Here is a 13227-nt window from a genome sequence, read left to right as displayed (position 1 = left end):
AAGTCTCTTCTTGCTGCCTTTTTGTCTCATTCCATTCCGTTTGCCTTCTTCCCTCCTGGTGAGGGCACCACGAAAGCAGCTCTTGCCTCATTTCTTTCCCAGTCAGCCAGCTCTGGAATGGCTGCTGCCAGCAGAGGAACCACCTTCTGGTTGTGTTTCTGATGTCTGACAACATAGACTGGCCTGGAGTAGAAGTCACAGAGGAAAAGGTTGCTTGAAAGCTCGACACTTGGGCTTGTGTCGTGCTCAGCACACGTGAAATCTGTAGTAAATTTATCTTCCAAGTCTAATAACTCTTAACTGATGTGAGCAGGCTCGTCATCCAACCAGCCTGGGGAATAACCAAGTGTTCTCTTTGCCCAGTTTCCAGCCATCAGAACTTCTGAGTGAAACAGGAGTGAGAATGTTCATGACTTTGTCAAGCGTTGGATTAGAAGGAAAAACGGCCTTTGTAGAAAAAGTGTTGGAAAAGCATATTTTTAGTGCCTTCTGCTCTGTCTGTAGTATGGAAATATCAGTTCAGAGAAATCACTTGAAGATGCTGAATAGTAATTAGTGGTTCTGTTTTCCTTATGAAGTATTTTGTGGTTGCATATTTTATCAGTGAGATTTGCATATTTTTATCAGTGAGCTCCTGTGTAGACTCCACATTTTATCCTGTTTTGCCTTGTTGCAGTTACACATCTGAACTTTTCTATGAAGGCAAGTTGATGGCAAGTGGAAAACAGCCAGCACACAAAGACTTCTACCCTCTGACTTTCTTCACAGCACGTGGAGAGGATGTGCAAGAAAAAAATAGTACAGCTTTTTACAACAATGCAGAGGTAACTCTTCTTTGGCTTTATTCTTGATTGTTTTCTTCAAGCTCCCCCCCAAATTTACTAGTTTGTGCTCAGTGTAGATAGAAGACATAGGTTGTGTAGTCTGCTAAACATAATACAGTGAAAATTGCAATGGTAGTAAACATTTCCACTAATTTCTCCTCCTTTTTTTTTCTTTGCAAATTGTAAGCTGCATTTCATCCTCTCAGGCTCATTCTTCAGGATGTCTTTGCACATAATTTGTGTGGCATTCTGACAGATGTATCTTAGCAACTGAGAGTAACTGCAATTTGAAGTAAAACTCAGATTTCTTTGACTGTTGTAGAAATGTTCCCACTCAGATAAGACTCCTCTGGAGCAACATTTCATATTTGCCTTAATATGTTTAGGATCAGTGTCTTAACTGATCATGGGTAGATGAGACTTTTTTTAGGTGAGAACTTAATATGTTTGTTTCATGTGGATTTATTTGTGTTCTTCAAAAATTACTTTCTATCTCATTTCTCCCTTTGTGTTTAAAAAAAAAACAAACACCCAACCCTAACCCACAAAATCAACCAACAAACACATGAGCAGCACCCACCTCCATCCCTGACTTGTTAATACTTATTGTAGTGGAAGATGCCTCTTTCCAGTCACCTCCAGTTAGGGGAGGGAGAGAAAATCGTAGAAATATCACTGATTTTCTTGAGCTTAGGAGGAGTTTTAACTTGTTGGGCTGCTTGTTATGAAGGACTGCTGAGCTGTGTTTTCCCCTTGTTGATCACGGTGTGGTTCATCTGATGCCCAATTTTAAAGCTGTTTGTTGTTGTTACGATGCACTTTTTAAGCATTCTTTGATGTCTTAAAATATCTACTTAAATAAGAAACTTCAGTGACTTCTGGACACATCACTGAAAAAAAAAAACCTGAAGGCACCCGACCACTTTCATTAATCTACTTGGATTACTTTGCCATTTAAAAAAAGTTGTAAAAGTCCTAAAAATATCTTCAGTGACCAAGTAACTGTCTGCAAACTGTGAGTCATTAATAGCCACGGGCAGAAATGAAGGACAAGGGCTGCTGAAACACCACCAGGAAAAACTGAAATTAGATGATGAGGGAGATTTTCTTCTCTTTGACCCTTCATGGCCGTTTGCATTGGGGCATCTCATGGTTCACTGGTGCTTATATTAAGAATTAATCTGGAAAATGCACTTTCCCTTTTTGGTCGTAGTTCTAAAATTTCCCTGTGTGGTGTTAATTCTAAATACATACCCAGGAGCTTTATGCTTTCAGAGAAGCTTGCCAGAATACCTACAAAAGATCATTACTTTTGTGCTGTGGTTTTTATAGATATCAAAGTTTATTCTAATGTCCTTTGTCAGTAGAACTGGCTTTTAAATACAATTTATGTTGCAAAAAGTTATACTCAGGACCTTGCTCTGAGACAGCCACATTTTCACTGCCTTCTAAAATTACCCAAAATAAACTATTTGTGACTTTTTAAGGATGAAGAGAATTTTTTTTTGTGCTTTAAGAGGCTGAGCTTGCATTTGTGATGCTGTAGAAAAACTGCGTCATCAATTATCCTGCTTTAAATAACCAGAGAAATATTTACTGAATGACACATTGAATGTAAATTTAAAACAAAAAAAAGAGAAGGAACTCCTGTAGTGCAGTACCTCTGTTTGGTGTGTTGAAGTGAGCTGCTGTAGCAGGAGGTTACTTTGAGCCAGTCTCTTCACAAGAGGAGGTTCTCAGGTTTTATTACTCCTTAACCTTCTGATCAAGATGAACTGGCAGTTGATGAATAATCTGGAATTCCCAGTGATACCCTTTGGGAATGGGAAGTGATTGTGCCCTGGTATATGGACTCTCTTTCCATAGTTACCAAACTCCAAAGTGACATGTCTAAAATCCAGAATAAAAATAAAATAATCTCTGTTCAGGCAGTTTATTTACTTATGGGGATTGGATCAAGTATGGAAAGACAGGTCCTACTGTACTTGACATTTTCATGGGGATGAAAATTAGGATTATAATATCCAAGTTTTTACTTTAAAGATGACATTTTAAGATAACAAAAAGACCCTGTGTAGTAAATACATTGTTTCAATACATGGTATTTTAGAGCATCACCACAGAATGCAATAAAATGATTGCTTTTGTAATGCTGTGTCATGTAAGTGCTGTAGAGCTTTAAAATTCAAATTCTCTCTCCATATCAAAGGATGGATCATTCTTTTAAGAATTCTGCCTTTTCTCTTGAGGTGTTTGAAGTGGTGGAGCGTGTGGAGGAGCTGAGAAGGAAGTGGCCCGTTGCCTGGGGCAAGTTGGACGATGGCAGCATCGGGGTGGTGACGCCTTACGCTGACCAAGTGTTCCGAATTCGGGCTGAGCTGAGGAAAAAAAGGCTGTCAGATGTCAGTGTGGAGAGAGTGCTCAATGTTCAGGGTGAGTGTGTCCCAAAAACGGGGCAAGGGAGTGAAAAATGGGATGGGTGAAGTTAAGTAAGACCTAATGAAATATTATAATAATTGATGGAAACGGGAGAGCTGTGATACAGGTGGTGTCACAGCACTGACTACCAGAGCAATAAACTCCTGGATGTGACATTATCTGTTCTCAAAACGAAGTTCAAGCTTGCTTAAAAAACAAATCGAGTGAAAAATGTGAGAACTGATCCATTTTTAACATAAGGGGACAACCAGAGTTCCAAGTGAAAATGTAACGAGGCTTTGGCCTCAAAATGTTTCACTGATTTTTTTTTGCCTCTGTGGAATAAACTGTAAAAAGGAGTCCAGGAGAAAACCTAAGGAGAAATGTAGGTATTTCTTCCTGGAATCACACTGATAACAAGAATTTTGTGTAGGCATAGCCTGTTGCTAGGTTGCACTTTTAGGCAGTGATAAACAAAGGCAGATAATAAAGTAACTGAGTGACAGTGAGTGGTGTGGGCTCTGTTTTTTTCATGGTTGATGTTGGTATAGTTGAGAAATTTTAAAATATGAATCAAGAATGTCCAGAACTTTTGTTTAAGGTAGAATAAAGAGGTTCAAGATTTGTGTTATTGGCTACCTGACAATGTTGTGAAGAAAGTTCTGGAGTGATTAATATCGAGGTGAAAAATAAGTTTTTTAAAGAGGAAATATTCTTGTAATAGAATATGCTATTTATAGCGCATCTTTTAAAATTTTTAAATCTTATTATTCTTGCATAAAGCCCTTCACGGGAAGGGTAGCTCTCAGTTCAGAATATCTAGGTGTGAAATCTGGCTGGCAAGTGCAGTGTCCTGGTTGTGGTAAGAGCAGAAACAGCAGCAATTATCTCAGACGTTTGTTTTTCCATCTCATTTTAGGAAAACAGTTCAGAGTCTTGTTCCTCAGCACGGTCCGAACACGGCACACGTGCAAACACAAGCAAACACCAATTAAAAGGAAAGAGCAGTTGCTGGAGGATTCAACAGAAGACTTGGATTATGGGTTTCTGTCAAATTACAAACTTCTCAACACTGCCATTACGAGAGCACAATCCTTGGTAGCTGTGGTGGGAGACCCCATTGCTTTGTGTTCCATTGGAAGATGCAGGTAAATTATGGATGTTCCTTGGTTAAGCAGGGCTGAGGATACTAGAAAATGTCTTTATTTAGTAAAATGATAAACTGCCTTTTCATGTATTTATAGTTGCTTGGATTTTCACTTGACAGAGATTTGAAGATGCTTCATTTTACTTTCTAGTAGAGGGTTCTTTTCTACACCTCTTACAATTTTATATATAAATAAAAACAATACATGATTTGGAGTTAAAAATTATGATGTAATGTGGTATTTTAAAATTGTGTATTATACCAGCTGTAGGGTGGTAGAAGACTTTAAAAACCTTATTTTTGTTTTGATGTGTCTTCATGACACTTGGAAAAAACCTCATTAAGGTTTGAGTGAATTTACTTTTTATAGGCCTAAATGAATAAATGTGGAAAATGCTGAGATATGTAAACACTGATGTTAAGGAGACCAAGTTCTTGTTCTTCAAAGGTTTGGTTTTTTTTTTTTTTCAAGTGGAAGAGCTGAGATTTTGAGATGATCAGAGATAAACCCTGCAGCTGATTTCTCCAAGAGAGGAAACACTGCACTGACTACATTATTAAAATAAAGCTAAAAATACGTGTTAGTCAGTTGTTACATCTCTGTTGTGCTCTACTTTCCTGAGCTGTGTTGAAGTGGTTTTCAAGGGTTAGAAGTGAAGGAGCCAAAAGGAACCCAAACCTGTGTTTACTGCGTTTATGACACAGAACCTGAATTTAACCCCTTACCTGCTGGGGCCACGTCAGGGGGATCTGTAGATGGATGCAGAGACCAGCTCTAAAGGGCTCATAACATATTATTGACAGGGAAATAATGGTTCTGGGTTTAATTCACTTTTCCCTTTACCTGGTTGGGTTTTTTTAGCCATGAGCTAAAATGTAATGAACTGATGAGAAAGAGCCTCCCGAGTGCTCCTTCAAAATACCTGAAATAGGGCAGGCCAAAACTTAATAAAATAAAAATACAGGCTGGCAGCAGGTAAACGAATTACAGTCTTGGCAGTTAAGCATGGAGTTTGCATTTTGGAAGACCAGCAGCTGTTTATGTATGTGTAGCTGCTCCAAATTATAAAGCAAAAAGATGATTAGGAAACAAGGAGCACTGAAACTTTATTAAGATGTAGCTCGAGCTTTCCCTTTAATACACCATTGTCTTGTTTCACTGAATAATTGAACATTCACTCTTTGAAAATAGTGCTGGAGGGGCTCAGGCAGAATGCTGGGAAGAGGGTTCTTTTTTAGTCCAACAGGACTATAGAAGTCTGAAAGAAGTGACATTTCGTTAGGAAAAAACAGACCTCAGAAAAGTGTTGAGTGCACTTGAATTTTATAAATATTCTAATACCTGTCAAAACGAGTCAGGACTGTGAGGATAGTTGTGGAGAGCTTTGTGAAGTGTGCCCAGGGTGATCATTGCATTCCTCTGCGCTCCAACCGGACCAGACAGGGCTGTTTTGGCAGAACCCCCCTTTAAATCCCGAGCCCAGCGAGAGGCAGCAGCGTTTGATTCTCTGTTCCTACACCCCACTACAAATGTTCCTGTGTGCACAGACTGCTTAGGGCACTCAGAGCAAAAGTGGCTGGGTCCCAGTGGATTTGTGGCACTTGGCGGTAGGTTTGGTGACTGAGCTGATTAATCAGAGGGAATTCCCTCATTAACAGCGTCCCACTCAAGTATTTAATTTGGGGTTTTAATCCTCACTTTAAAACCCTGCAAGATCTCTTTGCCTTAGAGCAAAATGCAGAAAAAGGACCATCTTGCACTGTGAATTTGAACAGAGCCATTTCTTGCCTCTGGAAAATCACAGCAGAAGATGGGCTTGTAGGGAAAAGCGTTTGGAATTCTGAAATGTGTCAGTAGCATTACAGAATTCCTGCAAGACAGACATTTGTTCCTTTCCACAAAGTCAGCTGCTCGGCAAAATGGGACACTGCTGTTAAAATTAGTGTGCAGCAATCTCTCATTTTACAGGTTTTGGGGAAATAACAGTGTTTGCTTACAGGCCAGACCTTATTACTGAAGGGTGAACAAACATGAGTTATAATCAAGCACACTTTTAAGATCATTGTCTTTTAATACTTTTTTTCACTATCTTTCATTATTCTTGATTTTTTTTTCTGAAAGAGTCAACTCAGTCAGGTTTGGTGTTTTTTTTTTAAAGTGACATCTTCAGACCTTATTTAAATGTCTTTTAAGCTTCAGTGACTTCACCCAAGAAGTTCTTTGTGGTTAAAGAAAAAAATAAAATTTAAGTGTAAAGTTTTTGTATAGATCCTTCTGTGGATGTTAACAATAAAAAGACTTTATAAGCAGTAGAAAGACATGTCATGAGAAAGGAGAAGACAGGGAGGAATGTTCTTTTATTGCATGGTTTAAATAACCCCTCCAAAAAGCTGGGAACAGAGTTTTCATAGAGAAGATGTGTGATCTGCTGGTTGTCTTTCTGCCTCAAAATTACTTCTATATGTTATAGAAAAATCTGACACACAATAAAATTTATGGGTTTATTTGTTTTCCACCAGAGGATCTCAAAGGATCTCTGGATACTCCCAAGTATTAATCTTCACATGCCTCTGAAGTGTTTGGCAAGAGTAGTTTTGAGGGAATATCTCACCTTTGGTATTTGTTGCACTGCATGACCTACCTGAATTCAGAGAATATATTTGACATCATCTGAGTCTGAGAATCTGTATAATCCCCATGACTATTTGAGTTTTAACAAGTTCCTTAAATCATATGCTCTGCAAAATTTTAAGGATTGTCGGTTTTCTAGGAAAAAATCCCAGGTTGGACCCGTCCATGACATTAATATTGAATGTGACACACACCCAGTGCTTTGCTCTGACACCACGGGCAGACCTGTGTGTGCATTGTAAATGGCTGGGGAGCTCTTCACTGTGCTGGGGGGTTGCAGGGTGTAAAATGAGCATCCAGGAAGAACAAAAACGCCACACAGTTCTCTCTCAAGTCTGGTTTAATTTTCACAACAGCCCTTTGAGTCTTACCCGCTGTCTCTAAATTGTTTCCGTAGGAAATTTTGGGAAAGGTTCATTGCCCTGTGCCACGAGAACGAGAGTCTTCATGGTATCACGTTTGAGCAGATCAAAGCTCAGCTGGAGGCTCTGGAGCTGAAGAAAACCTACGTGTTGAACCCTCTGGCTCCCGAGTTCATCCCCCGAGCGCTGCGCCATCAGCACTCGGCCAATCCCGCCAAGCAGCAGCAATCCCCTCCCAAGGTAAAGCATTCCCAGCCCTGGCCTCTGTCAGAAGGGGAGGTCAGTGCAGAGAAATGACAGAAAAGGTTTATGGGACAAGCTGTTTGTTTTAAAATTGCATCAATGCAGTCAGATACGAGTGTGAATTCCAGAGGGATCTGCGGCGTTTTCAGGTGAAAGCTCTGGACTTGGACAACCCTAAATACTTTATATTGCAAGTCCTGTTTCCTTACTAAAACATCCACCTTGGGTCACTCTGGCTTGGTCAAAACTTCAGCCTCAGGGTTTTAGATAAACCAAATTAAACCCTCTGAACGAGAGCCAGTCCCTATCTCGGGCACCCCAAAGAAACAACAGGCAAAAGGCCACAACAAAACAATACCCAAAAGGGGTTTGATTTTAAAAAAATCACACTGAAAATTCAGGGCCTTGTATTATGTAAGGTAGTTTTTGGATGTAATTAAAAATATATTGTAAAGCAGTATCTTGCAGTGATAATGCCCTTCAGAAGACCAGATTCCAGCAGCATCAGGAGGGCAGAGATATGAAATTACCTCTGAGTGGTAATTTCATCAGCTGCTTTATAAAAGCAGGTGAAGAAGTGATGAAAATACATGGCCTCCTTGAGATGACAAGGAACAACACTAAATTTTAGAGCTTTCTTGGGGGGTGATATATTAATAATTCTATTTTAATAGTTCTTTGTAGCTTATTTCAAAATAAGTTGAGTTCTGATTTAATTAAAATGTGTTTAGGGATGCAGCTGAAACGCAGGTTGTCTTTGTGATGAACTTTGTGATGAGCTCAGTTGCACAAGAAGGAAGAAATGTGTGGATTTCCCATAGCTTTGCAGTTGTGTTGCAGGCTCTATCACTGAAATGAAATTTTTACGGCAGGTTTTTTTAACAATACAAAAGGGAAAGCCTTCCCTTTGGCAGCCCTTCCCCAAAGAGGCTTTGTAAGTGAGAACATTTGGTTTCTTCATCAAGATGCATTACTTTCTGAACCAAACACCAGATTTCTAAAGCATCTAGTCATGTGTCAAAACACCGGGCCTATGGAAAACCAGAAATTACAAAATTATCTTTAAAATCCACTGCTGCACTCTCCATTTTTCATGAGTGCATTTTTTTTTTCTAATAGAACATCATTATTAATACTTTTAGTTTCCTAACTGAAATAAAAAAAAGCTGTTTGAAAATGCGGGTATAGTACATTTAGGGGAAAAAAAAGGGGGGTGGGTGTTGGGGGAAGTGAGAATCTTGTGAGTAGATGGCTCTGTTTATTTTCCCTGGGTTTGTTGGTAAACTGAGCCCTTGTGCTGTAGGAACGCGAAGAGACGCTTTCAAACTGCCAGCACTGTATTTTCAGCTTCAGATCTGAGGTGTTTAAACCTCCCTGTATCATAATTCTAAATAAAATCCCTTCCCCCTGGATACAATTGCCAGGAAGTGTGTGCAGTACCAGCAGCAAGCAGGTAATACCCAACCACACACAGAACGTGGCTGTGAGCAGGGATGCATTTATTTCCCTTTGCTCGAGTTTGAAAAGCAGATGGTTAGCTTTGCTTATTTTAGACCTCCTAAGTACAGTATTTAACACTGAAAATGAAAGATTAAAAACCCGGTGCTGGTGTGTTTTGTAGCGAAAAAGTGAGAGCAGCCCCTGACACCGTGTTTTGTGGTGAGTTTATGGACATCTGTGCAGGGCAGGCCTTGTCTTTCACATGCTGGGAAAAGTGATTTTGAACAAACAGCACCTTCTTATTCAGCAGAATTGCTCCTGGATTTATGTAAGGGCATTAAAACCCTCCTTGCTGTTTAGATTTTAAAGGAGGAAAAATGTTTGAGTCTTGCTTGTGTGAGAGGCAAACCAGCCAGCATGGAACGGGCTGTCTGAGGGCATCTGCCTTCCCCAGTGTTCCTGTGGCTTGGCTGGGCATGGGGGTGAGGAGGGAACACAGAGCTGGACAGGGACAGCCTTTATTGGAGGTGATGATGTGGAAAGGGAAAGTTTTCAGGACTGGGAGCTTCCCTCAGGGTAGTTCCCATACAGTAAATTAGGCTCTGACTTCACAGCTTTGCCCCCCTCCCTCCTGCTGCCTGTGCTGCCAGCTTGGGCTGGATTCAGGCACTTAGGTCAGGGAGCATCATCGTCCTGGCCATGTCCTGCAGTCAGGGAGGGCCACAGGTCTGATTTACATCTCTGGAGAACACTCAGAATTCTGTGTGTTGGCTAACGGGGGATCTGAGGAGTGATGACCTGTTCAGTGCCTGCAGCCACCCAGATCTTGGTCTGAGCACCTTTATGTAACCTGGATTTTTACACTCCGAAGGTGGAGCAAGTTTTTAGAGCAAACTGAGCGTGTCTGTGCTGCTGTGTTGACAGTCAGCATCAGTTCTGGTGCAGGTTTAGGGCTTTTTGGGTGGGGACATGAACCTTGAGGTGAAAATCTTTGAGAAATGGCAACGATTAAGTTAATTACAGCCTATTATAAAGTCATTAAGCCATCACAACTATGAAAAGAAGAAGATAAAAGAAAGGCAGCACCTCCCTTCCCAAACTTACAGGTGGCCCCAGTTGACTTTTATTTACCATTCTGATCCTGTGACCTGTTCCTACTGTGACATGTCCTGTTCAGCGGGACAGCTCTTCTTACAAACTTATGTAACTATTTGCTATTTCAGTTTCAAAAAGATGACACCCATAAAATACAAGTCTGATAGGTTAGAACAGAGGTTTTTCTGCACTTACAGCTTCACTCTAACTGATAGTATAACAGATACACAAGTGCCTTGTGCTGACCATGAGTGATTGAGGCTCCTCTGTGTTTTTAGATTGAACCTTGCTCTGTTTGGTGAATAAACAGGCTTCTTTTGTTTAAGTGCTGCAGTGAAAAGCAGTTATTATTTTATTTTTCAGTAATTCATTTTTAAAATGAGAGGAAAATTCGGAGACCAGTTCTTTAATCTGGTTTATGCATGAGTCAACATTGTCAAACAACCTGTCTTTGTACCCTGACTAATTTGCTCAGACTGCTGGAAAACTGCCTAGACTTATCTCCTGGGCAGGGAAAGTTTTGCAGCATCAAAGTCTTTTTAGATTTATTTTAAATTTGGGAACATACTTAGGTCCAGATTAAGTAAAGTATTCCTCTCCTGCAAAGGACTTAAGAGCATTCTGGCACTTTGAATGTGTGCTCAGCTTATGAATATTAACTAATTAGTTGATGCTGGAAAATCAAGAGCGTGTAGGAGGGATAACTGAGTTCTGTTAAAATCCTTTTCTAACGTACAATTCACCAAGGGAAAACAGTTTCTCCAGAGCACTGGGGTTCCTGGCTCTCCTGTGTTGTACTTTTGGGGAGCCACAGTCCAGAAGCCAAAGATGGGATGGGGCAGGGGTGTCTGAGGAGGTTGGGTGAGCACTTGGGTAAAACTGGGAGAAGCTGCTTTGCCTTCAAGAAGGTTCTTGAGCTGGAAATGGAGGGGAAAATGGATCACACTTCCACTAAGAGCCGTGGCAGGGGAATGCTGAGGGTTATGTTGTACTGGATGCTGCTCCTGGAAGAAGTGAGACAGTGGAGAATGAAATGGTGAGGAGGGAACCTGAAAATATTTACTGGAGCTCTCTTTGCATCTGGAAACAGACCTTAGGAGAGTTTTGCCAGAGGGACTTGTAATGACCCACTGGTCAATTGGATTAGTGGTATTTAATGTCCAGCTTTGTGAATGCACAGTGTCAGGTGATGGAGCTGGACAGGTGAATATGTAAGAATAAACTGTTGGGCTGACTTCTTTCAAGCTCCATTTTGTGTTTAATTATAATGGTCACTTGAATAAAAAGCTTTGGTTTACATAATAATAAAAACCATGGTAATTATTCTTTTTTTTTTTCCTTTATAAAGGGCAAGGTCCATCATCATAACCAGAATGACCATTTCCCACCTGATGGAATTGGTAAGTACCTGCTGCTCCTGGAGGAATTCCTGAGCTCACACTGGTTTGGCTTCAGTGACACTGATACTAGTTTGATATAAATGGAATATCTGGTCCCTTCCTTATTTGAAAGTCATTTACTTCTTGTGTAGTCTGGGAAACAGATGATAGGCTGTTAAATGGACACTGGGTATTTCTGAGGCTCTCCCTTTATGGGTGTTGTGTGCACTGACTTTGGAGCCTTAACACAACATAATTGTAGGCTGTGTTTGAAATTCATCCTGTAAAACCCTGTCCCAGTGTATTTGCACTAAAAGGGTTTGGACATTATAATGCAGCCACTTTTTTTATGGGGTACTTTGAACTTAAATTGTGCTGTCAGATTATCCAGATATTACCAATGCTACCTTTGCAAGGTAGATGCAACAGCTGAATAATTTTGTTATTAATTTGAAAAAGCTTTCATTTAAAGCTTGTCTTCCCTGCTAAAGAAAGGAGGGTGATTTTAGGTTTTGATGCAGTGCTTAACAGCTACTCTGACTGTCAGCATATTTAATTGGTCTGGGACGTTCTCTCATTAATGCACTTACCAGGTACCTGTTTCTCTGTATCTCAACTCATATTTTCTGCCTCTTCAAATTTTTGAAATGGAATTCAGGATTTGATTAATGCTTTCTCTTGGTTGTATCAGACCTGTGCTCTTAGAGAGTTTCACACAGGCTTTATAAAGATAGATGCTATCAGGATGAAAAAAAAAAAGAAAAAAGAAAAGAAGACAGTGGCTTCATGTTCTTTTTGTGTATATATCTTTTTTTTTGTGTATATATATCTTTTTTTTTTTTTGTCTTTCTTTTCAGTTCAGCCCAATCCTTCTGTTCTAATTGGAAATCCTATCCGAGCATTTACTCCTCCCCCTCCTCCTCTGGGACCTCACCCCAACCTGGGGAAATCTCCAAGTCCTGTTCAAAGGATAGATCCACACACTGGGACAAGTATTCTCTATGTACCTGCTGTCTATGGAGGAAATATGGTCATGTCTGTGCCTTTGCCTGTAAGAATTAATTTTCTGTTTACCCCCCAAACCTCTCTTCAATTGTTGTATGCACAAAACACATGGAAAAATCAGATAGTGAATTTATTGCAGTTTTTTCCAGCACTTTACTTCCAATACATGGGCTTTGCTGGCTTTAGGAGTGGCAGTGCAGAGGGCCACCAGAAAACAGGGACTTTAAAGCCTTGCTGCCACAAATGACTCCAGGCAGCCTAAAAGCAATTCCATGTCCATGTGATTTGGTGTGTCTCAGGCACACCAGTGGAATCTGCCTCCCGTGACTGGAGCCACCTGCCTCGGAATTATTGGCCCCGTTCAGTTCTTAATCATTGGAGAGAGGTGGGTGATTCACACCCAGTTTGTTTCTCTTTATTGCCTTCACACGGGCTAAATTACCAGGTTTGGAATTCTGCAGTGCAAGGTGTCTGAAGTGAAGTGATAAGAAAAATAAGCATAATGGGATGTTTTTCCCTTCCAGAACCTGGTAGTGAACCAGTTTCCTCTCCAATCCCTTTCCTTAATGACGTTTGGGAACAGAATGGAGATCTCTAATCAGGTCTTTTAGGCTCCATTTATGCATGGAATTTTGGATTACGAATCAGGCTGTCCCTCCAAAATTTACACAAATTAAAGAAG

The 13227-nt window shown here is 40.3% G+C and overlaps 1 protein-coding gene across 2 annotated transcripts in view; it reads left to right on the top strand.

The window, feature by feature from the left end:
- The window catches only part of HELZ (helicase with zinc finger), an 83093-nt gene that overhangs the window by 55157 nt on the left and 14709 nt on the right, over positions 1 to 13227 (top strand). For both annotated transcript variants that reach the window (XM_050318984.1, XM_050318983.1), the window contains exons 19-24: positions 677 to 824; positions 3074 to 3257; positions 4162 to 4390; positions 7419 to 7623; positions 11510 to 11561; positions 12398 to 12591. In XM_050318984.1, coding sequence (XP_050174941.1) covers positions 677 to 824; positions 3074 to 3257; positions 4162 to 4390; positions 7419 to 7623; positions 11510 to 11561; positions 12398 to 12591 — 1012 coding nt within the window. The remainder of the gene's footprint in view (positions 1 to 676; positions 825 to 3073; positions 3258 to 4161; positions 4391 to 7418; positions 7624 to 11509; positions 11562 to 12397; positions 12592 to 13227) is intronic.

Source organism: Myiozetetes cayanensis, unplaced genomic scaffold (genome assembly GCF_022539395.1).
Source record: "Myiozetetes cayanensis isolate MyiCay16 unplaced genomic scaffold, myiCay2020 scf22, whole genome shotgun sequence".
NCBI lineage: Eukaryota > Metazoa > Chordata > Aves > Passeriformes > Tyrannidae > Myiozetetes > Myiozetetes cayanensis.
The sequence above is the reverse complement of the archived record's forward strand: the minus strand, read 5'-3'. Positions and strand labels throughout refer to the sequence as shown.